This window comes from Salmo salar, chromosome 09, assembly GCF_965601325.2.
Source record: "Salmo salar chromosome 09, fSalSal1, whole genome shotgun sequence".
Taxonomy (NCBI): Eukaryota; Metazoa; Chordata; class Actinopteri; order Salmoniformes; family Salmonidae; genus Salmo; species Salmo salar.
In genome coordinates, this window is record NC_138299.1 from 24,895,886 (window position 1) to 24,923,035 (window position 27,150).

General features: G+C 45.8%; 1 protein-coding gene and 1 long non-coding RNA gene across 3 annotated transcripts in view; one reads left to right on the top strand and one right to left on the bottom strand.

Moving 5' to 3' along the window:
* Nucleotides 1–27,150, bottom strand: part of rtn1a (reticulon 1a) — a 52,919-nt gene that overhangs the window by 10,880 nt on the left and 14,889 nt on the right. Inside the window, exons 2-3 of one of the 2 annotated variants that reach the window (XM_014210748.3) lie at nt 11,038–11,754; nt 10,075–10,749 (exon numbers count right to left, since the gene is read on the bottom strand). In XM_014210748.3, the coding sequence (XP_014066223.3) occupies nt 10,075–10,749; nt 11,038–11,754 (1,392 nt within the window). Of the gene's footprint in view, nt 1–6,174; nt 6,462–10,074; nt 10,750–11,037; nt 11,755–27,150 lie in introns of those variants that run through there. The other variant, XM_014210750.3, reaches the window with a different exon arrangement.
* LOC106610984 (uncharacterized) lies at nt 685–6,170 on the top strand. The gene is made up of 3 exons (XR_006770970.2): nt 685–962; nt 4,514–4,646; nt 5,110–6,170. It is a non-coding gene; the product is annotated as an uncharacterized LOC106610984 (long non-coding RNA).

Consider the following 27,150-nt stretch of genomic DNA (forward strand, 5'->3'; position numbering starts at 1 on the left):
TTCTTGTGTCTAGCTGTAAAAAAATGGGTTGCCTATATTCCCCTCTCTTTCCATTCGATAGGCTATGAATATGACTTTGGGCTATAGGCTACACTTTCATCATTTTATGCATGGCTTTCTCCCGATCAAACAATGAATGTAACAGAGTTCAATCTCAAAGAGTTATTTGAATAGCCTAAAAATGTAAAAGGTAGCCAGGGTAATAATGAGAGAAAACAAACAATATCAATAGCCTATAGAAAACATCTAATGACCAGTTTAATAAAGTTTAACCTTCTTACGAGATGATCCATGTGGACCGGGAAAATCCCTCCACGCGAAGTTGAAAACCAAATGGCCAATAACCTATCCTCCTACTAGGTCTATCATAAAAGCTTTAAGACAAGTTAAAGATATTTAGCTTATTTCCCAAATTTTCTAGCCTAAGAAGGTGTTGTCCTAAAGTTGCCACTTTCAAAAATAACAAGAATGAAAGTCTATAGCCCAGGCTATTCTTAAATCACAGCTTTATAAGTGATAGTTTGTGCTATTATACTATTATTTATTTATTATTTTACAATTATTTTATGAGGCAAATAAATCCATTATTATTCAGTTCTGAACGTGGTAGACTGCCTCTATCCAGCCCATGATGTTAACCTAACTCACTACGATAACATGCTGCTCGCGTTGCAAAATAAATGGACACATACATGTGATTCAATCATTGCGTATGCGTAGCCAGGCGGCGCTGCAAGTCCCACCTTTCCTATCTCCTCATTGGTTTTTAGGAGCATATCCCACGTGGGTGATTGAAAGATGAACTGAGGTCCACACTCCAACCTTCAAGTTGGTTGCCAACCTCCGTATGAAGTCCAAAGAAGAAGAAGCCTGAAGGAGGAGAGATCACTAGAAACGAACTCGGTTTACCCTTTTATCTGTGGATTAATTGTCAGAGTAGAGGACCTTTACCTGCATTTCAGGTAAAATAACAACCCAATGTTTATATCCCAGGACAAATTAGCTAGCAACAGCAAGCTAGCTAGTTAAATTTCCATAAATGTTTGCTCATCGACCTGTCCCCAAATGAATATAATTGGTTCAGAGTTCGTTTTGATATTTCAACCATCTGGTGTCGGGGGACGTTGCTTATCAGACTGTCACCGCTCTGTCATGTGTGCGACACACACCTATTCCATGCTGAAGCTCCTCCACCAGAAAGGAATATTATAAAATATTTGCCTGCACTTAGCCTCGGCCCAGGCTTTCAACAACATTATATGTCATTATGATTCGTCCAGTTGTAGCATTCGATTTCGTGCTATAGCCCAACGGTTTAGTCAAGTATTATTTATTTTTTATTGGTTGGCCAATAGGGGTCAATACCATCGTATGTGATATACACTGAACAAAAATATAAACGCAACATGCAACAATTTCAAAAAGTTTACTGAGTTACAGTTAATAAATAAATAAATGAGGCCCTAATTTACGGATTTCACAGTTGATCAGGCTGTTGATTGTGGCATGTTGTCCCACTCCTCTTCAATGGCTGTGCGAAATTGTTGGATATTGGTGGGAACTGGAACACGCTGTTGTACATGTCGATCCAGAGTATCCCAAATATGCTCAATGGGGGACATGTCTAGTGAGTATGCAGGCCATACTCACTAGACATGTCACCCATTGAGCATATTTGGGATACTCTGGATCGACATGTACAACAGCGTGTTCCAGTTCCAGCTTCCAGGAAGTGTGTACAGATCCTTGCAACATGGGGCCGTGCATATCATGCTGAAACATGAAGTGACTGCGGCAGATGAATGGCACAACAATGGGCCTCTGGAACTCGTCACGGTATCGCTGTGCATTCAAATTCACATTGATAAAACGCAGTTGTGTTCGTTGTTCGTAGCTTATGCCTGCCCATACCATAACCCCATGGCCACCATGGGGCACTCTGTTCACAACATTGACATCAGCAAACCGCTCACCCACACCACGCCATACACACTGTCTGCCATCTGCCCGGTACAGTTGAAACCGGGATTAATCCGTGAAGAACACACTTCTCTAGCATGCCAGTGGCCATCGAAGGTGAGCATTTGCCTAGTGAAGTCGGTTACGACGCCGAACTGCAGTCAGGCCAAGACCATGGTGAGGACAACGAGCTTACAGATGAGCTTCCCTGAGACGGTTTCTTACAGTTTGTGCAGAAATTCTTCAGTTGTGTAAACCCACAGTTTCATCAGCTGTCCGGGTGGCTGGTCTCAGATGATCTTACAGGTGGAGAAGCCATGTGTGGATGTCCTGGGCTGGCGTGGTCTGTGGTTGTACGACCAAATTCCATAAAACGACGTTGTATGTGATATACATGACGGCTTATGGTTGAGAAATTAACATTCAATTCTCTGGCAACAGCTCTGGTGGACATTCCTGCAGTGAGTATGCAAATTGCCCGTTCCCTCAAAACTTGAAACATCTGTAGCATTGTGTTATGTGACAAAACTGCACCTTTTAGAGTGGCCTTTTAGGTGCATCTGTGTAATGATCATGCTGTTTAATCAGCTTCTTGATATGCCACACCTGTCAGGTGGTTGGATTATCTTGGCAAAGGAGAAATGCTCACCAACACGGAGGTAAACAAATTGGTGCCACAACATTTTAGAGAAATAAGCTTTTTGTGCATATGGAACATTTCTGTGATCTTTTATTTCAGCTCATTAAACATGGGACCAACACTTTACATGTTGTGTTTATATTTTTGTTCAGTGTACAGTACCAGTCAAAAGTTTGGACACACCTACTCATTCCAGGGTTTTTCTTTATTTGTACTATTTTCTACATTGTAGAATAGTAGTGAAGACATCAAAACTATGAAATAACACATTTGGAATCATGTAATAACCAAAAAAGGGTTAAACAAATCAAAATATATTTTATATTCTTCAAAGTAGCTACCTTTTGCCTTTGACAGCTTTGCACACTCTTGGCATTCTCTCAACCAGCCTCATGAGGTAGTCACTTGGAATTATTTTCCAACAGTCTTAAAGGAGTTCCCACATATGCTGAGCACTTGTTAGCTGCTTTTCCTTCACTCTACTGTCCAACTCATCCCAAACCATCTTAATTGGGTTGATGTCGGGTGATTGTGGAGGCCAGGTCATCTGATGCAGCACTCTCCTTCTTGGTCAAAAAGCCCTTACACAGCCTGCACAACATTTTAGAGAAATAAGCTTTTGTGCGTATGGAACATCTCTGGGATCTTTTATTTCAGCTCATGAAACATGGGACCAACACATGATGCATTTATATTTTTGTTCAGTATATATCGTGATGATGAATTATGGGTACATAATCACTATAGGACAAAGGTTGGCGTCACCCAACCCTATAGCTTACTGTTGACGAGTTACTAAAACAGCTCCACTGTTTGATTGGTAAAATATATTTCTGTTCTGATTTCGGATTTGAATAGCAGACAAGTAGAGGAAGATTTCATATGCTCTAACTTTTTGCCTAAGTTGTTGGGAAAGTGGTCAAAGTAGCTGATTTGTGTCAAGAATTGCATTGTTTACAGTGAATGGAATGTTGGAAGTCATGTGACTGTCTAATAAATGGGGAATGCTTTAGAATGTTGAAAAAAGTCCCATTTAAGTGAAGATGGGGAAAACAATTACAAAAAGCTTAACAGGTTAAAAAGTATAAAATATATCAAAAGTATGTAAGCACACTATTCCAGACCAGTCTATACGTTTAAAGTTTGAATGACGTTTCTGGCTTAAACGGTGTAGGAGGGATGGAGTGCTCATAATAACTAGCCTATAAGTCAGAAGTATGGCAGAGATTTAGAATGAGACGTTTACGATCGCAAGTCCCATTAATAATTTGTTCAGCATCCAATTCCCTTTTATTAGGCTTAGCGCTAGATAGCAGGCTTTGCTTTCACATTGGTACTGCACAGTAAACAATTGGTATAGGCCTATAGCCTATTTCACAGAGTGAGTCATGGGTGAGTTTCTGTCAAGCTCTCTGGTTTGTAGAGACCTTGGGGATTACTGTCCTGCCCAGCCACCATGAACACAGGATGTTGAACCAAAACGTACAGTAGGTACCGTGGCACGCAGCCAAACCCTGATCACTGATACAGGCCTGTATGATTTCTGCTTCTGATATTCAACAAGCTGATGCAATATTCCTCACTCTTCAGATTTGTAGTCAGATTATGTTCTACATTTTTAGGTAGAGGCAGAGTGAACTAGTTTGAGCCTGACCCGGTTAGACCACTAAAGTCATCGACACTGGCTCAAACCATGCCCCAAGCCAGCATGATCAAACATGTATCCAAACCTGTATGTCTTTGCTTCAACAGCTTATTCAAACCAAAGAACATCCAACTGGTCAATTCTATCATTGGGTATTTGACTGTATGAACTTGTAATGTTTAGAGGCAAATAAAGGAGAATGAATCACTGTTAAACAAACCCCATCAGACAGGTGATGACATAGGCCTATTCCTAACACCTTATTCCAGTCCGTAGATGGGTTAACTCACAACGTCACGAGATCGATGCACACCATCAACGGGGCAGAAGACTGTGAGTTGCTGTGATTCTGGATGGCCAGATAGCTACCAACAATGACAAGAAACTGCCCTGTGGGGAATTGTAAGTATTTCGTTTCAGCTAGTTTAATCTTGTTCTTGATACCATGTCTTGTTCGGAGGTGTTTGACTGATTTCATGTCAATGCTAATATGGCTAAAATTCACTAGCTAGCTAACCAACAACTGTAACAATGTATTTGAGAAATTATGTATGTTATCAACAAGCTAAGCCAAACCAGTCTGTTTTGCCCCATAGTTGCGCACGCATCACTTTTGTTGCTAAACAACCAACCCGTCTATAGTGAAAGCTCAGAGAATACAAGCTATTATGCTCACAACTCTCAGTGACTGAATGAAAGGAACTGGTTATTGTTCAATGAAAATAAAGTATCCACATAGTCCTGTGTGGCTCCTTCTCTGTATATTTTATAAAGAGATTTATAGGCTATTAGTCATGCATTTTAATGTGGAGATTCTATTCTATTCTCCATTTTTAATCTTAAAATCACTCACTTTCATTCACAGGTAAGGAAAAGGCAGACCAACCAACCCCATCTCTCTCCTACAATAAGCATGGCTGCAATAGAAAATGACAGCCAGTTGGAAAGGCAAGGAGGAGGAATAAAGGACACCATTTTCTCTCCTCGTCAGGCAATACTAATGCACACCATGATGGAGAAAAAGGCAGATGAAGGCTGTGCCTTTCTTTCCCAGTCGCTGCAAGGTGCCCTGGCAGCTGATGGATGAGACTGATGTAATTAGGATGGGTGTGGCCTGGTTGCCATGGAGACAGTCCGTCAGTGCCATCCGGATGCTCCCAACAGCCTCGCACACAAAAATAGCTCAAAGTCTCCGACATGAAAACAGCTCCCCCACAGAGCCATCACACTATGAGGGCGATAACAATGACACACCTTGGTCCAACATAGAGTTTCACCTTAACACACACACACAAAACACACACAGACACAGAACACAGACACACAACAGACGTCTCACAGCATGTATGTATACATTCATCATCATAAACAGCGTCGTCTCACAGCATGTATGTATACATTCATCATCATAAACAGCGTCGTCTCACACCCACCCACCCTCTTTTTCTCCTTTGTCTCACACGGCAGACAGAGAGCGTGATTAGGGCGTGTCTGCTGTGAGACAGAGGGGAGGGGGGGTAAACAGCTAAGCCTGATCACCCAGGCCCCGACTAACACACACCTTAGATACCACCACAACCATACATGCAACATCCCCCTTTCACACACACACAACTAGAGCTTTGCACTCCCAGCATAAATAGGCTACATGTGCACCTTATACACACAAATCAGATCACCACTCACAGCCTAGATACACACACTCCTAACACACAGACACAGAGACAGATAATCCATTCCTTACTTAGATGTACGTGTATTTTGGGTATGTTGTGAAACTGTTAGATTTTACTTGTTAGATATTACTGCACTGTCGGAGCTAGAAACACAAGCATTTCACTACACCCGCAATAACATCTGCTAAACATGTGTATGTGACCAATAAAATGTGATTTGATTTACACAATAAACACAGCAAACACATCAGTACCCTGGCCTTTCCAGCTGCTCCAGGAGCACTCCTTCTTGGTACCGTCTGCAGTGGCCTGCATGCTGATGATCAATCTCCCTGATTTTCCTTTCTCTTAGTCTTTTCCGTTTTCTTCTAGCTCTTCCTCTTCTTGTGCCACTGATTCACTCACTCATCTCACAAAGGCATGAATAGTTGGAATGATGAGATGCAGAGATGAGAGGGAGGGAGTCAAGGTTTCCAAGGTACTGCTGGCTCGCGGAAAAAACAGAATGATGCTGTGGAGCAGTGTTAGCGAGAACAGGAGGAGGAGAGGGGTGGGGGGGTGATCGAATTGTAAACGCCACACCACAGTCGCTACTGCAGCAAATCATCCATGCAATGATTTAGTGCGGGGGGGGTAGGCATCCCTTCACAATAAAAGTCCTCATGCTTATCCTGATTCTCAGAGCAGACTAGGTGGTGGGCTGGGGGATTGGTAGTGAAAGAGTTAACCAACATGCCATTTGATTAAGCTCAGTCGGAAGCAGGCAGGTGCACTGTCATATTTCCTCGCCCACCCCTCATGCTTCCGTTTTTGTGGCTAGTTTTATCATGATCAATATTGTATAGAAGCTAATTTACGGATAAGGTGCCAGATTGAAATTACAATTGAAACAAATCTGACATCATCCTTCACAGCATTGAGACTGTGGGTAAAAGGTTTTGTGTTAAGACTGAGGATTCTATAGGCTACTGCTGGGGAAGGGACCTAGCGTAGCTAAGGAATAATCTAGCAAATAGTCAACTCCTCTGCCCTTTGTTCTACGCTTTGTACAAAATAATGTTTAAGCTTGCGGTCAACATGACACAAATACCGTAGTTATTTTCAATATGTCTTACTAATTATTGAGCAGCTTAAGTGCTTGTCTTTTTAATAATTAATAAATATACACACTGTAGCCTACAGTAATAGCCCTCAAAGGTTTACTGCTTTAAGGCTGTGGTTCAGTTTGTGCTTTAGGTCCCACCAGGATGCATTAGCAATGCAAATGACCTGACAAAGCTCTAGGGCGTTTCCATGACAGCGTCGGCTGAAAATATTTAGGATATCTCATATTGTTCTGGCAATTCTCACAAATAAACTTCGTTAGGAGGAAGGATGTTTGACATACTTTTTACATTTGTATCACAAACCATTTTTGAGTGGCCATTTTAGGTCCTTTTTAGACCTATACATGCCTCCTGTAAGACCCTATGATCTGTGAACCGTACATGATACAGACAACACCTTGACGTCATTATACTCCTTATAGTGTGATCTAAAATATGGAGTACGTCTTGATTCTGAAATATCATTTTTCACATTCATTTATTCAACATTAAAAATATGAATATGAATATCTGAAAAGTACCCTTTCTGATTTTGTTAATTTTAAGACATTGTTTGGAACGATATACTCTACAAGTACATCACATTTCCAGAGTGGGCTCTCTGCTACATTGTATGACCACCACCAACACAGTGAATGGGAAATGGAATTCAAACGGTGATTTGCTGAATGAGTAATCGTAGAGGAGGGCTGTGACTTCATGAAAACTTAGATCACAGAGGCCTATAATAACTCATAAAATCAATCATAACATCTCGTATGCATCCCACATCTCAATACCACGTCAACAACATATTTGGTCTTGCCCACATTAAGTACACTTTTTAAACCAACCAGGGATTTTTGTAAGGCAACAAAGTCAGATTGCAGCTCTAACAACACCTGGTCTACAGTTGGGGCAATGACAATTAATTAGCTATAATGTCAATTTCTATGTATAAAATGGGTCATATCATTAAAATTACCAGAGAGCCCACTCTGGAAATTTGACGTGTTTGAAGAGTATATTGCTACAAACAACATAATATTTTTTGAATGTGAAACATTTGAATTTCAGAATCTAGATATACTCCAAATTTGAGACAACACTATAAGGAGTATAAGTACACCAAGATGTTGTATCATGTACGGTTCATGTACGGTCTAAAAAGGGCCCAAAATTGACACTTTCATCATGATTAAAAAATAAATAAATTGTGATACAAATGTACAAACCATGTCAAACATTCATCCTCCCAATGAAGTTACTATGTGAGAATTTCCAGAACAATCTGATACGAAAACTATTTTCAGGCTACGATGGCATGGAATTGCCACAGTGATGCATGTAGGCGTGTAAGGAGCTGAGTGCAACACAGACAGTACCACGTCTAAACAGTGTCTGTGTGCTTGGATGGAGAATAACAATATCATCAGGATTTTGAATGTTAACATTGACCCCTCTATTTCAGTGACATTGGTACAGTCAGTGCACAGACAGCCTTGTCGACATCCCCTTCACACTTTCTGCTCGCTGCAGCCTTGAGAAAGCTCTCTACCACGGCAACAGCCAATGGGCAAAAAATATAGTAGCCTGTGCTGTGCGCTCCCCCTTGGACGGTGTTGCCATGGCAACTTCTGCGGAGCTGCACAGGCCGTGGTATATAATGTCTGCTCTGCTTGTCTTCACTCTCCAGCTTACACACGGACCTCTGTTATAGTCTATGGTGCCCTGCACCACCTAGTGGTGGAGGAATATCAACTTCATCAAATGGGTTGACCTGCTTTTAGAGATTCGAGAACCTTCTTCTGTTGTCTGTTTGTAAACACCAGGAGAGGGGAGGGACTTCGACTTTTCCTCAAGCACATCAGATGTTTTAATTTCTCTTTATTCTCCCCATCTGAATAAAGAATGTCAGTTACATACTATAGGTGGATATTGTGCTGTGACAGCTAAGGAACCATAAGATAATAAGTGAACTGTGATATTTTTGTCACTGCATCTATCTGCACATCAAATTAATCCTCCTAAGCGTAAATTGATGTGTGTGCGCACCAGATTTGACATCACAGGATTACATAAACCCACTATTTACAACAAGGATGAAAAAGAAGCAAACAGAAGAAAGACAAATAAGTGCCAACACAAAATGTCCGGCTTTACACACAGAGAACTCTCTGGCTCAATGTGGTGCAAAGTGGTCTCTGGCGTGATCTGTGATGATGTCTGTCTGAATGAGTTAGAAGACAGATGGCCTGTTTGGGATGTGGGAGTGAGAGAGTCAGGGCTGTTTCAAAACAATTCTATACATATCCAACGGGAGTGAGGGATTAGTTGATATCTTTAATGATGTAGAGGCTCAGCCTCTGTTGATTGTCATCATAAAAATGCTGGCCTCAGACATGTTTTGTAACTATAGCCTACCACCAGAGGGAAGCAGATCTTAAAATCACGCAGCAGCTCAAAATCCAAGATGCTCACACCCACCACAGCACAGAGAGAACGGAGCTAGCCGTCTCATAGCAACCCTTTTTATTTCCAACCTTGTCACCACAGCCGAGATAACAACACTCTTTGACCTTCCATGCTATCTCTTCTGATGCATCACACACTCAGGGCAGTAAAAACAGTGCATGAACAACCTGCTGTATTAGAGGGATTCCATTGTCATAGCAACAGCCTGGTAAAAGACATGCGGTTACTAGTGTTAAAAAACGGCAAAACACACAGCCACTGGATTCTCCACTGACAAACAAATGCACCGACAGATACCGTACTACCTGTTCCATAAGATGGTAGAGACATTTCTGGAATGTTGTGATGATATATAATGCAAAGGCAACACAACTGCAACAGGGAAAGATATAAAGATAACACGGCTTCAAGGAGGGATAATAGTGTAGTGGTTTGCCGTTTATCACCACAGATTGTATGTTGGAATGCAGGCTATAAGAGTTGGAATGCAGGCTATAAGAGTTAATGGGCAGCACTATTCCAAAAATAAATAGGCTACAGAATACCAATTCTGTATCAACAGATGAGGACAAGTTGATGAATTACTGGACTTACCTTTCTGTTTGTCAAAGCCCTCCATAAAGACTGGCGCAACAGGTTTGGTCAGGTCTCCCTTCCCCTCAGTGATGTGCTTGTCATCCAGGAGGGGCCTCTCAGACCTCACCTCCGGGGGCACGGCAGCCGTGGGGGGCTTGGGCTTGGTGGGGCAATCCTCTTCCATCTTCATGGGGCTCTTGCTCTTGTCATTGGATGATTTCATCATGGAGCTTGTGACAGGCTCGGCTGGAACCACCTCTGGGGCAGGGCGGGCGGGAGGAGCAGCAGTGGGGATCAGAGGTGAAGGGGTGTTGACCCCCTGTTTGGGGCCGGACCCCTCTCTCTTGGGGCTCTCCTCATTGGCAGACTCGATGAAGAGCTCACTGTCCAGCTCAGCCTCCCTCTCCTCCCTCAGGATGCTGTAGGATATGGGCCCCTTAGCGCTGGGGGGATTGTCGAAGGGGTTGCCAGTCTGGCTGAAAACTTTCTTGCTGCTGGGAGGCTGCTCAAAGGGGTTGTTACTTGACTTGGTGATGGGGGGGCTCTGTAGGGGAGGATCCTCAGAGACCAGCTCTATCTCAGAGTCCCCCGACTCTGCACTACTGCCATCCTGCTCCCTGGTCTTGGTGGAGCCTGGGGTTGGCTTGCTGCTGGGGACAGCCTTGAACAGTTCTTGGGACGGAGATTCTTTCTCTGCACAGAGAGAGAGAGAGAGAGAGAGAGAGAGAGAGAGAGAGAGAGAGAGAGAGAGAGGGAGAGAAAGTCAGGGAATTAGAGCATTAATAAGAAACACTGAATTCATCTTTAAAATGTTTTTGTCCTTTTATGATGTGTTGTAAACCTTAAAACCTTACATTTTTACCAAACTTGAAATATTGTATTTCAAATCATAGCCAAACCATAGTCCAAGACCATAGACCATGTTGATGGTGAACTCTCTAACTGACTAGAACACAGTAGGAGAGTGTGGGCGATAGCTACCTGTTGGGGATGCATTGGGGGAGGAGTTGGGGCTGTCGTCCTCTGGCTCAGAGAGTGTAACCGTGGGAACGCCCTGCAGGCCCAGGCTGAGGATGTTGTCAGACACATTGACCTGCGGGGGGGTGGGTTTGGCGGAAGCAGGGGGGTGGGACTCGGTCAGGGTGATCTTCACAGGGCTAGCGGTCTGAGGGGTGCCCAGGTTACGGTAGGAGCGGTAGTCAGACAGCTCCTCATCCTCAGAAGGCTCCTCTACGTAAGGGAAGGAGTGCGAGTCAAGCGCCGGGCCCAGGTTCTCTTCCTCTTCCTCCTCCTCGAGTTCTGCAGGGCTCTTATCCATGTAGCCTCCCAGGGAGTCCAAGCTAGACAGCCCAGTGTCTACTAGGCTATGCAGGGGCCCCTGGCTCTGGTGCTGGTTGTGGACGTCATCACCATGGCTGATATCCATGTAGTTGTAGGCCTCGGTCTTCGACTCGGAGCCCCCCAGCAGGGACTTGGGCATCTCATCAACCAGGTCAGTGATTGTCTTGGTGTTGGAGGAACCAAAGATGCTGTAGGAGTCGAAGGTGTCCTGGGAGGAGGGGCCAGAGGAGAGCTTCAGATCATCAGACAGGTAAGAGGCATCCTGGCCTGAGGGATGGCTCTGATTGGACAGGAGTGAGGTGTACAGGTCACCATCATCACTCATGGGCTTCCGGAAAAGGTCAGACAGGGCGTCACCTAGAAGGAGAGGATGGACAGTGGATTTAATCACAATTGGATAAGGCAAACTTAAACGTATGGAAAAGTGGATAGATGAAATAGGCAGAAGATAGCATCACAGGCAACATAAAATGTCATTGATATATTTCAGTCAACAGTGAACTGGGGCAAATATGACAATGCTGCGTTAGAGCTGAAATTCTTCAAAACACGCTCCAATCAAGTTGCAATGTTGAATTGACAATAATAACAGGATTATGTTAGATATGTATACTCCAGGCCTGATAGTGGAGATGTGTGGGATCGTAGGGAGAGTATGGGAATCAGCTGGGAGATCTGATGGCGGTGCAGATCAGTGATGCAGCACTAACAGAGGGCACTTGTGCCCCGAGCCATATAAAGGGGGATTGTTCAAACCCCAAAACTCATCCTGCCAGCTATAAATCCTCAGACTGAGGTGCGGGGGATGGGTTCTGTATTCAAATAAAATAAAATTGTATTTGTCAGATGCACTGAATACAACAGGTGTAGACTTTACCGTGAAATGCTTACCAACAATGCAGTTCAAGAAATAGAAAATATTTACAAAATAAAATAATGTAAAAAATGTAATAAAAAAATAACACAATAAAATAACAATAACGAGGCTGTATACAGGGGGTACCGGTACCGAGTCAATGTGCGGGGATACAGGTTAGTCAAGGTAATTTTACATGTAGGTAGGGGTAAAGTGACTATGCATTGATAATAAACAGTGAGTAGCAGCAGTGTAAAAACAAAGGGGGAACGGGGGTGTCAATGTAAATAGTCCGGGTGGCCATTGGATTAATTGTTCAGCAGTCTTATGGCTTGGGGGTAGAAGTTGTTAAGGAGCCTTTTGGACCTAGACTTGGCGCTCCGGTACCGCTTGCCTTGCGGTAGCAGAGAGAACAGTCTATGACTTGGGTGACTGGAGTCTTCGACAATTTTTTTGGCCTTCCTTCCTCCTTCCATTCCCATCTCTCGTTTGTATTCATAAATCTCCTCTGACAAGATGGCCGATTGTCACTGAGGCACACACACATACTACTGTACCCTATCATTTTCTGTGTGACTTTCCACCTATGGTACGGCCTGTCCAGTACGGCATGAAGGCTACCACAGTATGAAAGCGTTGCAAAATGCAAAGGCATCCCAACAACAGTAGTTCCAAAAGAGTAATCCCTCCATGTGTCGTCTACCGGCAAAAATCCAAAGCTTTTAATGTGAAAATAAATATTTGGTTTCAGTGACCTCAGAAGAAAATATTTACAGTGGAGCCAGCCAACATCTTTGTGCAAAGTTATTGCACAGGGCATTTCCATCGAAAATTACCCATGAGCACCAACATGTGAAGTTCATAGGAGCATATCACATATCGTGTCAAATGAAAGATAAGAGTCTATATTTTTGGGAAATGAAGGAATAGATACATTATTCAACCTTTTTCAATCTTAAAAATTAGGCATCAGTAAAGGCTCTGATTTCTAGATAAGCAAATGGAAAAGGGGACTTAAAAGACATCAGAATACATCAAAACACAATAATGTTGACATAAAGACCCCTGCCAAGTGCCAACTAATATCGACTCATTTTGTTTTGGAGAAATTGTTTACCTTCTGTAAGTTTAACCTGTTGGGGCTAGGGGGCAGTATTTGCACGGCTGGATAAAAAAATGTACCCGATTTAATCTGGTTACTAATCCTACCCAGTAACTAGAATATGCATATACTTATTATATATGGATAGAAAACACCCTAAAGTTTCTAAAACTGTTTGAATGGTGTCTGTGAGTATAACAGAACTCATTTGGCAGGCAAAACCCTGAGACATTTTCTGACAGGAAGTGGATACCTGATGTGTTGTATTACCTTTAAACCTATGCCATTGAAAAACACAGGGGCTGAGGAATATTTTGGCACTTCCTATTGCTTCCACTAGATGTCACCAGCCTTTACAAAGTGTTTTGAGTCTTCTGGAGGGAGATCTGACCGAACAAGAGCCATGGAACGATGATGGCCCATTAGACACCTGGCGCGCAAGTTCTTGTTGGGTACCCTCGTTCCAATACGTTATAAAAGAGAATGCATTCGTCCACCTTGAATATTATTCATGTTCTGGTTAAAAAAGGCCCTAATGATTTATGCTATAAAAGGTTTGACATGTTTGAACGAACGTAAATATATTTTTTCCCCTCGTTCATGAAGTGAAGTCCGGCGGGCTTAGATCATGTGCTAACAAGACGGAGATTTTTGGACATAAATGATGAGCTTTTTTGAACAAAACTACATTCGTTATGGACCTGTGATACCTGGAAGTGACATCTGATGAAGAGAATCAAAGGTAATGGATTATTTACATAGTATTTTCGATTTTAGATCTCCCCAACATGGCGGCTAGTCTGTATCGCAACGCGTATTTTTCTGGGCGCAGTGCTCAGATTATTGCAAAGTGTGATTTCCCAGTAAGGTTATTTTTAAATCTGGCAAGTTGATTGCGTTCAAGAGATGTAAATCTATAATTCTTTAAATGACAATATAATATTTTACCAATGTTTTCTAATTTTAATTATTTAATTTGTGGTGCTGACTTGACTGCCGGTTATTGAAGGGAAACGATTTCCTGAACATCAACGCCACAGTAAAACGCTGTTTTTGGATATAAATATGAACTTGATAGAACTAAAAATGCATGCATTGTCTAACACAATGTCCTAGGAGTGTCATCTGTTGGAGATTGTAAAAGGTTAGTGCATCATTTTAGCTGATTTATGGTTTTGGTGACGCCTGTCTTTGAATTGGCACAACATTACACACAACTCTTGTAAATGTACTGTCCTAACATACTCTAAATTTATGCTTTCGCCGTAAAACCTTTTTGAAATCGTAAAACGTGGTTAGATTAAGGAGATGTTTATCTTTCAAAGGGTGTAAAATAGTTGTATGTTTGAAAAATTTGAATTTTGACATTTATTTGGATTCAAATTTGCCGCTCTTGAAATGCACCTGCTGTTGATGGAGTGCACCACGGGTGGGACGCTTGCGTCCCACCTAGCCCATAGAGGTTAAGAAATATTGCCTTGTATCTTGTAATTCCGTCACCAAAAACCAGTGGTGGAAAAAGTACCCAATTGTCATACTTGAGTAAAAGTAAAGATACCTTAATAGAAAATGTGTCACGTCCTGACCAGTATAGAGGATATTTGGTTATTGTAGTTTGGTCAGGACGTGGCAGAGGGGAGTTGATGTATGTGTATGGGGTTTGTCACTGGTCTATGTCTGTGGTTCTATGTATAGTTAATTGGGGTTGGACTCCCAATTGAAGGCAGGTGTGTTGAGTTGCCTTTGATTGGGAGTCCTATATAGTAGGGTGTGTTTGTCTTTGTGTTTTGTGGGTAGTTGTTTTTGCATCGCTTTGAGTATAGCCTGCAAGACTGTTGTACTGTCGTGTTTCTTTGTTTTGTATAGTGTTCACGTTATTGATTAATTAAATTCAAAGATGAACACGAACTCCGCTGCGTATTGGTCTACTTTCTCAGACGAGGACTTCTCTGTTTCGTCTGAGGACGAAGACAGTTGTGACAGAACTACCCACCACACCAGGACCAAGCAGCGGAGGAATTCTGGCGAGGACTGGGGAACACGGCAGGTAAGGGAGTCCGAGAGGCAGCCCCAATAATTATTTTTGGGGGGGGCACAAGGGCTGTTTGGCGGGGCGAGAATGGAGCCCCAGGCCAGCTCCCCGTACCCTTGTGGGGCAGAGACAGACTGGACAGGTCCCGTGCTTTGGGGTAGGGGCTGTGGTGAGGCCTGGTATTTTCAGGCCGGTACGCACAGTACCAGCGCCCCGCATGTGCCAAGGAAGAGTGAGCATCGAGCCTGAAAGGGTGATGCCAACCCTGCGCTCAAGACCGCCAGTGCGCCTCTATGGTCCGGTGTTTCCCGCTATACGCACTAGCATGGAGGAGCGTGTTTCCAGGCTGGCACGTCCAGTACCAGCCCCACGCATCAGGCGTATAGTGCATCAGCCCAGCCTCACCAGTCAGGAGCTGCCAGAGCTGCCCGCCAGTCAAGAGTCGCCAGAGCTGCCCGCCAGTCAAGAGCTGCCAGAGCTGCCCGCCAGTCAGGAGTCGCCAGAGCTGCCCGCCAGTCAAGAGTCGCCAGAGCTGCCCGCCAGTCAAGAGTCGCCAGAGCCGCCTGCCAGTCAGGAGTCGCCAGAGTCGCCCGCCAGTCAGGAGTCGCCAGAGCCGCCCGTCAGTCAGGAGTCGCCAGAGCCGCCCGCCAGTCAGGAGTCGCCCGCCAGTCAGGAGTCGCCAGAGCCGCCTGCCAGTCAGGAGTCGCCAGAGCCGCCCGCCAGTCAGGAGTCGCCAGAGCGGCCCGTCTGCCCGGAGATGCCAGAGCGGCCCGTCTGCCCGGAGATGCCAGAGCGGCCCGTCTGCCCGGAGATGCCAGAGCGGCCCATCTGCCCGGAGATGCCAGAGTGGCCCGTCTGCCCGGAGATGCCAGAGCGGCCCGTCTGCCCGGAGATGCCAGAGCGGCCCGTCTGCCCAGAGCTGCCAGAGCGGCCCGTCTGCCCGGAACAGCCAGAGTGGCCCGTCTGCCAGAGTGGCCCGTCTGCCCGGGTCTGCCAGAGTGGCCCGTCTGCCCGGGTCTGCCAGAGTGGCCCGTCTGCCCGGGTCTGCCAGAGTGGCCCGTCTGCCCGGGTCTGCCAGAGTGGCCCGTCTGCCCGGGTCTGCCAGAGTGGCCCGTCTGCCCGGGTCTGCCAGAGTGGCCCGTCTGCCCGGGTCTGCCAGAGTGGCCCGTCTGCCCGGGTCTGCCAGGGTGGCCCGCCTGCCCGGATCTGCCAGGGTGGCCCGCCTGCCCGGATCTGCCAGGGTGCCCCGCCTGTCCTCCGGTCCAGCCCGAGTGGCCCGCCTGTCCTCCGGCCCAGCCCGAGTGGCCCGCCTGTCCTCCGGCCCAGCCCGAGTGGCCCGCCTGTCCTCCGGCCCAGCCATCGACGCCACCTAAATGGGCGACGCCGAAAGTGGAGCGAGGTCCACGTCCCGCACCTGAGCCGCCTCCTATATAGGTGGGTTGGGGAGGGGGGGTGTAGTACAGTGCCGTCGTTGACGGCAGCCACCCTCCCTTGCCTCCCTTGTTGTTTAGGGGATTTTTTTGTTCTTGTTTTGTTTGTTTTTTCTGTGTTTTGTGTAGGTGCATTCCGGGGTCTGCACATTTGAGGGGGGTACTGTCACGTCCTGACCAGTATAGAGGATATTTGGTTATTGTAGTTTGGTCAGGACGTGGCAGAGGGGAGTTGATGTATGTGTATGGGGTTTGTCACTGGTCTATGTCTGTGGTTCTATGTATAGTTAATTGGGGTTGGACTCCCAATTGAAGGCAGGTGTGTTGAGTTGCCTTTGATTGGGAGTCCTATATAGTAGGGTGTGTTTGTCTTTGTGTTTTGTGGGTAGTTGTTTTTGCATCGCTTTGAGTATAGCCTGCAAGACTGTTGTACTGTCGTGTTTCTTTGTTTTGTATAGTGTTCACGTTCTTGATGAATTAAATTCTAAGATGAACACGAACTCCGCTGCGTATTGGTCTACTTTCTCAGACGAGGACTTCTCTGTTTCGTCTGAGGACGAAGACAGTTGTGACAAAATGACTCAAGTAAAAGTTAAAATACTACTTGAGTGAAAAATACTACTTGAGTGAAAGTCTAAAAATATTTGGTTTAACATCTACTTAAGTATCAAAAGTAAATTGAATTACCTAAATATACTTAAGTATCAAAAGTAAAAGTAAAAATCATTTCAAATTCCTTATATTAAGCAAATCAGACGGAATCATTTTATTTTAAAAAAAAATTACGGATAGGCAGGGGCACATTCCAACACTCAGACATCATTTACAAATGAAGCATTTGTGTTTAGTGACTCTGCCAGATCAGAGGCAGTAGGGATGACTAGGGATGTTCTCTGTTTAGTGAGTCCACCAGATCAGAGGCAGTAGGGATGACTAGGGATGTTTGGTTGATAAGTGTGTGAATTGGACCATTTTCCTGTCCTGCTAAACATTCAAAATTGAACTAGTACTTTTGGGTGTCAGGGAAATGTATGGAGTAAAAAGAACATTATTTTTTAATTAGGAACGTGATGTTGGATTAGGAAGTTGTCCAAAATATAAATAGTAAAGTGAAGTACATTTTCCGGCAAAAAACTAATTAAGTAGTACTTTAAAGAATTTTTACTTAAGTACTTTATACCACTGCCAAAAACTCACATATCTTTAAGATATTATTTAATTTCTCTCCCTCATGAGGGAGGATGATAAAAGTTCACAGAAGTAACAAGTAATGATAGACCTACCAATTAGTTATAGTGATTTTACTGATTATATACATTTTGTTTATGAATTATTAAGTGATTAAAACTTGTAATTCCATTACCAAATTGGTAACGGAATTACTGAAACTGAATTGGGTCACATTTACATTTACATTTAAGTCATTTAGCAGACGCTCTTATCCAGAGCGACTTACAAATTGGTGCATTCACCTTATAATATCCAGTGGAACAACCACTTTACAATAGTGCATCTAAATCTTTTAAGGGGGGGTTAGAAGGATTACTTTATCCTATCCCAGGTATTCCTTAAAGAGGTGGGGTTTCAGGTGTCTCCGGAAGGTGGTGATTGACTCCGCTGTCCTGGCGTCGTGAGGGAGCTTGTTCCAACATTGGGGTGCCAGAGCAGCGAACAGTTTTGACTGGGCTGAGTGGGAACTGTGCTTCCTCAGAGGTAGGGAGGCGAGCAGGCCAGAGGTGGATGAACGCAGTGCCCTTGTTTGGGTGTAGGGCCTGATCAGAGCCTGAAGGTACGGAGGTGCCGTTCCCCTCACAGCTCCATAGGCAAGCACCATGGTCTTGTAGCGGATGCGAGCTTCGACTGGAAGCCAGTGGAGAGAGCGGAGGAGCGGGGTGACGTGAGAGAACTTGGGAAGGTTGAACACCAGACGGGCTGCGGCGTTCTGGATGAGTTGTAGGGGTTTAATGGCACAAGCAGGGAGCCCAGCCAACAACGAGTTGCAGTAATCCAGACGGGAGATGACAAGTGCCTGGATTAGGACCTGCGCCGCTTCCTGTGTGAGGCAGGGTCGTACTCTGCGAATGTTGTAGAGCATGAACCTACAGGATCGGGTCACCGCCTTGATGTTAGTGGAGAACGACAGGGTGTTGTCCAGGGTCACGCCGAGGCTCTTAGCACTCTGGGAGGAGGACACAAGGGAGTTGATGGCGAGATCATGGAACGGGCAGTCCTTCCCCGGGAGGAAGAGCAGCTCCGTCTTGCCGAGGTTCAGCTTGAGGTGGTGATCCGTCATCCACACTGATATGTCTGCCAGACATGCAGAGATGCGATTCACCACCTGGTTGTCAGAAGGGGAAAGGAGAAGATTAATTGTGTGTCATCTGCATAGCAATGATATGAGAGACCATGTGAGGATATGACAGAGCCAAGTGACTTGGTGTATAGCGAGAATAGGAGAGGGCCTAGAACAGAGCCCTGGGGGACACCAGTGGTGAGAGCACGTGGTGCGGAGACAGATTCTCGCCACGCCACTCGGTAGGAGCGACCTGTCAGGTAGGACGCAATCCAAGCGTGGGCCGCGCCGGAGATGCCCAGGTCGGAGAGGGTGGAGAGGAGGATCTGGTGGTTCACAGTATCAAAGGCAGCAGATAGGTCTAGGAGGATGAGAGCAGAGGAGAGAGAGTTAGCTTTAGCAGTGCGGAGAGCCTCCGTGACACAGAGAAGAGCAGTCTCAGTTGAATGCCCAGTCTTGAAACCTGACTGATTAGGATCAAGAAGGTCATTCTGAGAGAGATAGCAAGAGAGCTGGCCAAGGACGGCACGTTCAAGAGTTTTGGAGAGAAAGGAAAGAAGGGATACTGGTCTGTAGTTGTTGACATCGGAGGGATCGAGTGTAGGTTTTTTCAGAAGGGGTGCAACTCTCGCTCTCTTGAAGACGGAAGGGACGTAGCCAGCGGTCAAGGATGAGTTGATGAGCGAGGTGAGAAGGTCTCCAGGAAATGGTCTGGAGAAGAGAGGAGGGGATAGGTTCAAGTGGGCAGGTTGTTGGGCGGCCGGCCGTCACAAGACACGAGATTTCATCTGGAGAGAGAGGGAAGAAAGAGGTCAAAGCACAGGGTAGGGCAGTGTGAGCAGGACCAGCGGTGTCGTTTGACTTAGCAAACGAGGATCGGATGTCGTCAACCTTCTTTTCAAAATGGTTGACGAAGTCATCCGCAGAGAGGGAGGAGGGGGGGGGGGAGGGGGAGGAGGATTCAGGAGGGAGGAGAAGGTAGCAAAGAGCTTCCTAGGGTTAGAGGCAGATGCTTGGAGTTTAGAGTGGTAGAAAGTGGCTTTAGCAGCAGAGACAGAAGAGGAAAATGTAGAGAGGAGGGAGTGAAAGGATGCCAGGTCCGCAGGGAGGCGAGTTTTCCTCCATTTCCGCTCGGCTGCCCGGAGCCCTGTTCTGTGAGCTCGCAGTGAGTCGTCGAGCCACGGAGCAGGAGGGGAGGACCGAGCCGGCCTGGAGGATAGGGGACAGAGGAAATCAAAGGATGCAGAGAGGGAGGAGAGGAGGGTTGAGGAGGCAGAATCAGGAGATAGGTTGGAGAAGGCTTGAGCAGAGGGAAGAGATGATAGGATGGAAGAGGAGAGAGTAGCGGGAGAGAGAGAGCGAAGGTTGGGACGGCGCAATACCATCCGAGTAGGGGCAGAGTGAGAAGTGTTGGATGAGAGCGAGAGGGAAAAGGATACAAGGTAGTGGTCAGAGACTTGGAGGGGAGTTGCAATGAGATTAGTGGAAGAACAGCATCTAGTAAAGATGAGGTCAAGCGTATTGCCTGCCTTGTGAGTAGGGGGGGAAGGTGAGAGGGTGAGGTCAAAAGAGGAGAGGAGTGGAAAGAAGGAGGCAGAGAGGAATGAGTCAAAGGTAGACGTGGGGAGGTTAAAGTCACCCAGAACTGTGAGAGGTGAGCCATCCTCAGGAAAGGAACTTATCAAGGCGTCAAGCTCATTGATGAACTCTCCAAGGGAACCTGGAGGGCGATAAATGATAAGGATGTTAAGCTTGAAAGGGCTGGTAACTGTGACAGCTTGGAATTCAAATGAGGAGATAGACAGATGGGTCAGGGGAGAAAGAGAGAATGTCCACTTGGGAGAGATGAGGATTCCAGTGCCACCACCCCGCTGGCTCGATGCTCTAGGGGTATGCGAGAACACGTAGGCAGACGAGGAGAGAGCAGTAAGAGTAGCAGTGTTATCTGTGGTAATCCATGTTTCCGTCAGCGCCAGGAAGTCTAGGGACTGGAGGGTAGCATAGGCTGAGATGAACTCAGCCTTGTTGGCCGCAGACCGGCAGTTCCAGAGGCTGCAGGAGACCTGGAACTCCACGTGGGTCGTGCGCGCTGGGACCACCAGGTTAGAGTGGCAGCGGCCACGCGGTGTGGAGCGTTTGTATGGCCTGTGCAGAGTGGAGAGGACAGGGATAGACAGACACATAGTAGACAAGCTACAGAAGAGGCTACGCTAATGCAAAGGAGATTGGAATGACAAGTGGACTACACGTCTCGAATGTTCAGAAAGTTAAGCTTACGTTGCAAAAATCTTATTGACTAAAATGACGAAAATGATACAGTACTGCTGGCTGGTGGAGTAGGCTAGCTAGCAGTGGCTGCGTTGTTGACTTTGAACGTGTAGCTGGCTAGGTAACCTCGATAGTTTCAGTACTACCCCTTGTCATGATACAAAGCAACTTTGTAGCTAGCTAGCTAACATAACACTAATCAAGACGTCCTTGTAATGTATTTAGTTTCTACAATGCTGCTCGTCGGTAATAGTTGGCTGGGTTAGGAAAAATGGCGTCGCGGGGGACGGAAATAGCTGGCTAGCTGACCTCAATGGCTGGCTAGCTAACCTCGGTAATTACTAGACTACACAATTATCAAGCTATGACAAAGACAACTAAGTAGCTAGCTAGCTAACACTGCACTAGTCAAATCGTTCCGTTGTAAAGTATTAGTATCTACAGCGCTGCTAGTCGGTAACGGTTGGCTAGCTAGCAGTGGGTTAATGATGACTAGGTGTGTTGACTAAGTCTGGCGCCGCGTCGCGGCTGGCTAGCTCACCTCGATAATTACTCAAACTACACAATTATCTTAGATACAGAGACAGCAAAGACAACTATGTAGCTGGCTAACTAACACTAACACCGCACTAATCAAGTCGTTACGTTGTAATGTAATAGTTTCTGCAGTGCTGCTAGTCGGATTAAGTTGGCTAGCTAGCAGTGATGGCTAGCTAGCTAGCAGCTAGCAGTGTTGACTACGTTAGGATGACGAAGATAGCTAGCCTCGATATTTCCTCTAATTACTCTAAACTACACAATTATCTTTGATACAAAGACGGCTATGTAGCTAGCTAAGAAGAATTGCTCAGATCAGACAAATCAAGCCGTTGTAATGTAGTGAAGTGTAATATTACCTGTGGAGCAAAGCGTAGTGCGACTGCTCGCTCCAAACCGGGAGGTCACCTGCTACTGTCCTCCCTTCTGGCATACGGTTATGTTCAGCTCATAACTATTCCTTGTCTTTGTTGTCTGCTGGTCAAACCAAGAGGGTCTGGACATGCTTCCCCCTCTCTCGCTCTCCCTCTCCCTCTCCCTCTCCAGCTAATGTCAGCTCTTCCAGCTCTTACTACCCATAAGCACCGACCGACACTGGACATCCATGGACGTTGAAAAGTAGTTGAAATTTTGTCAGTTCCCCCTGGTCCACAGACCGACTGGACTGGACCCAATTTGAACCAATCATAGACGTACAGTATGTTTCATAAGTATGAATAGCACAGTACAGTGAGTAGAATACAGAATATTGTACTGTACTCTACCAAACTCTACTCTGCTATGCTGTATTGTACTGCACTGTACTCTACTGTGCTGCGCTGTCCAAACTTGTGAAACATAAGAATGACATTCCTATCCATAATTATGCATCTCTGTGTAGTACAGATCAGGGACCCATGATGTAATTTCGTTACCAGGTATGAATCCACTTTACTTACTGTACTTTCATAAACAAAATAGATTTTTTCAAACTCAAGGTGCCATGCCACAGCTGATACCCCATTCTTTCTGCAGACTTTTAAATCAATGGTTTTAGTTTGGCACACATTTTAAAGTGAAAAAAAAAACTGAGTCAAAGCGCAATGCCGTTACCATGGCATTGCCCCACACAGCTTGCACAGACAGTGGGGCCCATTGTTGGAATGTGTGCTGTGTTTGCACAGCTGAGTGCAAAGCCTAGTTTACTCCCCCACTAACTGTGCTGTGAGCGCCTCCCCTCGCTCCCCAGAGCTGCTCTCCACTCTTTACCTCTCACTGGGCAGCAGTACCTCTATGAATAGGCTGGATCCAGCTGCTGGGGTAGGTGAGGATGAGGGGGTGGGGGAGGGATGGGGGATTTACATAGGAACCTTCAGGCTCCCCCAGAGGATGTAGGCTGAATACCCTACGGGTCAGGATGTCCCGTCCCTCCCCATTAGGGTTATACATTTTGGGGAATATTCAGAGGTGGAAACTTTCGTGGGAATTAACGGGAATATATGGGAATTAACGGGAATATATGGGAATTAACGGGAATATATGCAAATTATTATTAATACTTAAATGTAGATGTGTTTTGCATTGGATATATTTACCATATCATATGGAGACAGAAAGATAAACCTTTTACCTTATCATAAGTAGACATAATTGCAAATGATTAAATCCTTCCAATAGAAATTTAAAAAACAATTTAGTTACGAATTTAACTTTAATTAAATTAGTTGTCTTCACATGGGATGATTTCACTGAACAACAAAAGAAAAGGAATATTAAATGATCCCCAATGATCCATCACCTCTCCCAAAAATGTTTTCAACATAAAATGATAGTCTAGAAACTAAAGCTTTGGTTGTCTTCCTCTCAGGCTTCCATGTCTTCTCCCTGGACCTCCACAATGTCCACCTCTTGAACATCATGACACTGAGGCATCATCTTCACAGTCACTTTTCAACCTTGTTGAGGATGGCTCGTTGTCAGGCTCACCAATTTTCCAACCCCTGTATTGGTCAGCCTGTTGCGTGCTTTAGTGTGTGTTCCCAAATAAGGACCAGTTGCGCTCTGAGGCGGCTGATGTTGGTGGGATTTGGAGGATGATGGAGGCAACAGGGGAAAGAGCCTGAGATCCACAATGTCCCTTCCACCAGGTGGCTGATGAGATATGTTGGCATGACTGCCATATTGCATCTCCATCCCAAAGCCCTTGCTTGGAAGTGTACTTCGCCAGACTGCCAAGAACCTTGCCTTCATCCAGGCCAAGGTGGCGAGACATGGTAGTGATGACACCATAGGCCTTGTTGATCACTGCACTAGACAGAATGCTCTTGCCAGCATACTTGGGGTCCAACATGTACGCTGCGGGGTGTATGGGCTTCAGGCAGAAGTCTTCACGCTTTTTGATGTATTTCAGAACTGCAGTTTCCTCTGCTTGGAGCAACAGTGAAGTGGGCAGGGCAGTACGGATTTCTTCTCTTACATCTGCAAGCAGAGTCTGAACATCAGACAGGATGGCATTGTCTCCCTCAATCCGTGCAATGGCTACTGCTATAGGTTTCAGGAGTTTCAGGCTGCTTACCACTCTCTCCCAAAATGCATCATCCAGGAGGATCCACTTGATGGGGCTTTCCATATCGGCAGACTGTGATACGGCCATTTCTTGGAGAGACTCCTTCCCCTCCAGGAGACTGTCAAACATGACAACACCACCCCAACGGGTGTTGCTGGGCAGTTTCAATGTGGTGCTCTTATTCTTCTCACTTTGCTTGGTGAGGTAGATTGCTGCTATTACTTGATGACCCTTCACATACCTAACCATTTCCTTGGCTCTCTTGTAGAGTGTGTTCATTGTTTTCATTGCCATGATGTCTTTGAGGAGCAGATTCAATGCATGAGCAGCGCAGCCAATGTGTGTGATGTGAGGGTAGGACTCCTCCACTTTAGACCAAGCAGCCTTCACGTTCGCAGCATTGTCTGTCACCAGTGCAAATACCTTCTGTGGTTTAAGGTCATTGATGACTGCCTTCAGCTCATCTGCAATGTAGAGACCAGTGTGTCTGTTGTCCCTTGTGTCTGTGCTCTTGTAGAATACTGGTTGAGGGGTTAAGATTATGTAGTTAATTATTCCTTGCCCACGAACATTCAACCACCCATCAGAGATGATTGCAATACAGTCTGCTTTCTCTATGATTTGCTTGACCTTTACTTGAACTCTGTTAAACTCTGCATCCAGAAAATGAGTAGATAAAGCATGCCTGGTTGGAGGGGTGTACGCTGGGCGAAGAACATTCAGAAATCTCTTCCAATACACATTTTTTATTTATTAAATTTCACCTTTATTTAACCAGGTTGGCCAGTTGAGAACAAGTTCACATTTGCAAATGCGACCTGGCCAAGATAAAGCAAAGGAGTGCAACACAAACAACACTGTGTTACACATGGGATAAACAAACGTACAGTCAATAACACAATAGAAAAGTATATATATAGTGTGTGCAAATGTAGTAAGATTAGGGAGGTAATGTCACAGGCGTCGAAAGGATTAGACCAAGGCGCAGCGTGTATAGTGCTCATCTTCATTTATTTTAAGAGAACACTTAAACAAAATAACCAAACGACAAACAGTCCCGTAAGGTACCCAGACTATACGGAAAACAAACACCCACAAAACCCAAAGAAAAATCAGGCTGCCTAAGTACGGCTTCCAATCAGAGACAACGAAAGACACCTGCCTCTGATTGGAAACCATACTCGGCCACACATGGAAAATGAAACATAGAAACAGAAAACTAGAACAAATGCCCCTAGAAACAAATCAACCCCAAAACACACAAAACAACACCCCTGCCACGCCCTGACCATTCTACTATGGCAAAATGACCCTTCTCACTGGTCAGGACGTGACAGGTAAGGCAATAAATAGGAGAAATATCTCCAATTTAGCAATTAAACACTGGAGTGATACATGTGCAGAAGATGAATGTGCAAGTAGAGATACTGGGGTGCAAAGAAGCAAAAAATAAATAACAATATGGGAATGAGGTAGTTGGGTGGTGTAACGCCCTGGCCATAGAGAGGGTTTTTGTTCTCTATTTTTGGTTAGGCCAGGGTGTGACATGGGTGGGCGTTCTATGTTCCGTTTTCTATGTTGGTGTATTACTTTGTTTCGGCCGTGTATGGCTCTCAATCAGGAACAGCTGTAGATCGTTGTTGCTGATTGAGAGTCATACATAGGCAGCCAGTTTTTTCTTTGGGGTTTGTGGGTGAAAATTATTCCTGTTTAGTTTTGTTAAACCTGACAGAACTGTTGCTGGTCGTTTTTGGTTTATTTTTGTAAAGTGTTCATTCGGTCCATTAAAATTATTCATGATGAACACATCCTCCGCTGCACCTTGGTCTCATTTTGACGACGGCCGTTACAGATTCACCCACCATAAACGGACCAAGCAGCGTGAGAGGAAGGAGCAGAGGGTTCAGGATTCCTGGACATGGGAGGAATTACTGGACGGAAAGGGACCATGGAGTCAAGCTGGGGAATATCGTCGCCCGAAAGAGGAGCTGGAGGCAGCGAAAGCTGAGAGGCGGTGGTATGAGGCAAGGGAGTGCAACAGGCACGAGAGGCAGCCCCCCCCAAAAATTTTTTTGGGGGGGCACACGGGAAGTGTGGCAGAGCCAGGATGGAATTCTGGGCCAACTTCCCGTGCTTACAGGAGGCAGCGTAGTACTGGTCAGGCACTGTGTTATGCGGTAAAGCGCACGGTGTCTCCAGTACGCGTTGATAGCCCGGAGCGCTACATGCCAGCCCCCCGCAAGTGCCATGCGAGAGTGGGCATCGAGCCAGGACGGATTGTGCCAGCTTAGCATGTCTGGTCTCCAGTGCACCGTTTCGGTCCAGGCTATCCTGCGCCGGCTCTGTGCACTGTGTCTCCAGAGCGCTGGGAGGGCTCAGTTCGTCCTATGCCTGCGCTCCGCCCGTACCGGACTAGAGTGGCCATTCAGCCTGGAGTAGGGGTGTCAAGCCTACGCACCAGAACTCCAGTGCTCCCCCACAGCCCGGTCTATCCTGTGCCTCCTCCTCGGACCAGGCCTCCAGTGGGTCTCCCCATCCTGGTCTATCCTGTGCCTCCTCCTCGGACCAGGCCTCCAGTGGGTCTCCCCAGTCCGGAGCAGCCAGAGCCGCCCGCCATTCCGGACCCGCCAGAGTCGCCCGCCTGTCCGGAGCCGCCAGAGTCGCCCGCCTGTCCGGAGCCGCCCGCCAAC